This window comes from Myotis lucifugus, unplaced genomic scaffold (genome assembly GCF_000147115.1).
Source record: "Myotis lucifugus unplaced genomic scaffold, Myoluc2.0 scaffold_593, whole genome shotgun sequence".
NCBI classification, from domain to species: Eukaryota; Metazoa; Chordata; class Mammalia; order Chiroptera; family Vespertilionidae; genus Myotis; species Myotis lucifugus.
This window is the reverse complement of record NW_005871641.1, coordinates 324,760-325,408: the sequence shown is the minus strand read 5'-3', so window position 1 is coordinate 325,408 and position 649 is coordinate 324,760. Positions and strand designations below refer to the sequence as shown.

Sequence of the window (649 nt, the reverse complement as noted above, 5' to 3'; positions counted from 1 at the left end):
TTCGAGGAGCGGGGCGGGGCGGGTGCTGAGAAGTCACAGCGGGTTTGCCCAATGGGAGCCGCCGTCCAGAGATGCGCGCGCCTCGGGCCCAATAAGCGCTGGCTGCTCGAAGGGCTCCGGTACCTCGCTGGCTGTGGGCGGGGCGGCTGGCAGGAGGAGGCGGGGGAGCACGGGGCGGGTTGGTTGCGCGGTACTAGCGGTGCCAGCTGGAGGGGGAGGAGGCGGAGGAGCGAGCCGTGCGGCCAGAGCGGGAAAGAGACTCCGCCGTGCGTCCGAGTTCTGGAGCCGCCGCGCCCGCCCCGGCTCCGGGGACTGCAGCGGGAGCCGTGCGGGGCCGGGCGTCCGCTGCCTCCCGCGTCCCCTCGGAGAAGTCTGCGGGATCCGACCGGGAGAAAGATGGAGGAGGAGAGCGGCAGCGGCGGCGTCGCCGATGGACCCGGCGGGTATGCCGGCGCCGGGGAAAACCGCTTCCTCCCTGTCAAGCATGAGCTGCGGACGGGTGAGCGACCCCGCCCTCTGCCGGCCTGGTCCCGCGCGGGGGCGCGCCCGGAGGGCTCGCGGGGCCGGGGGGCGCGGGACTGGGGCGGGGCCTCGCGGGCGGGGCGGGGAGCCGCGGGGGTTCCGGGAAGTCGGGGCGCGCCCGGAGGGT

The 649-nt window shown here is 76.3% G+C and overlaps 1 protein-coding gene across 2 annotated transcripts in view; it reads left to right on the top strand.

The window, feature by feature from the left end:
* The first annotated feature begins 212 nt into the window (after nucleotides 1–212).
* Nucleotides 213–649, top strand: part of RPS6KA5 (ribosomal protein S6 kinase A5) — a 119,947-nt gene continuing 119,510 nt past the window's right edge. Inside the window, exon 1 of one of the 2 annotated variants that reach the window (XM_006104704.3) lies at nucleotides 213–499. In XM_006104704.3, the coding sequence (XP_006104766.1) occupies nucleotides 397–499 (103 nt within the window). In that variant the 5' untranslated portion in view covers nucleotides 213–396. The remainder of the gene's footprint in view (nucleotides 500–649) is intronic. The other variant, XM_023745865.1, reaches the window with a different exon arrangement.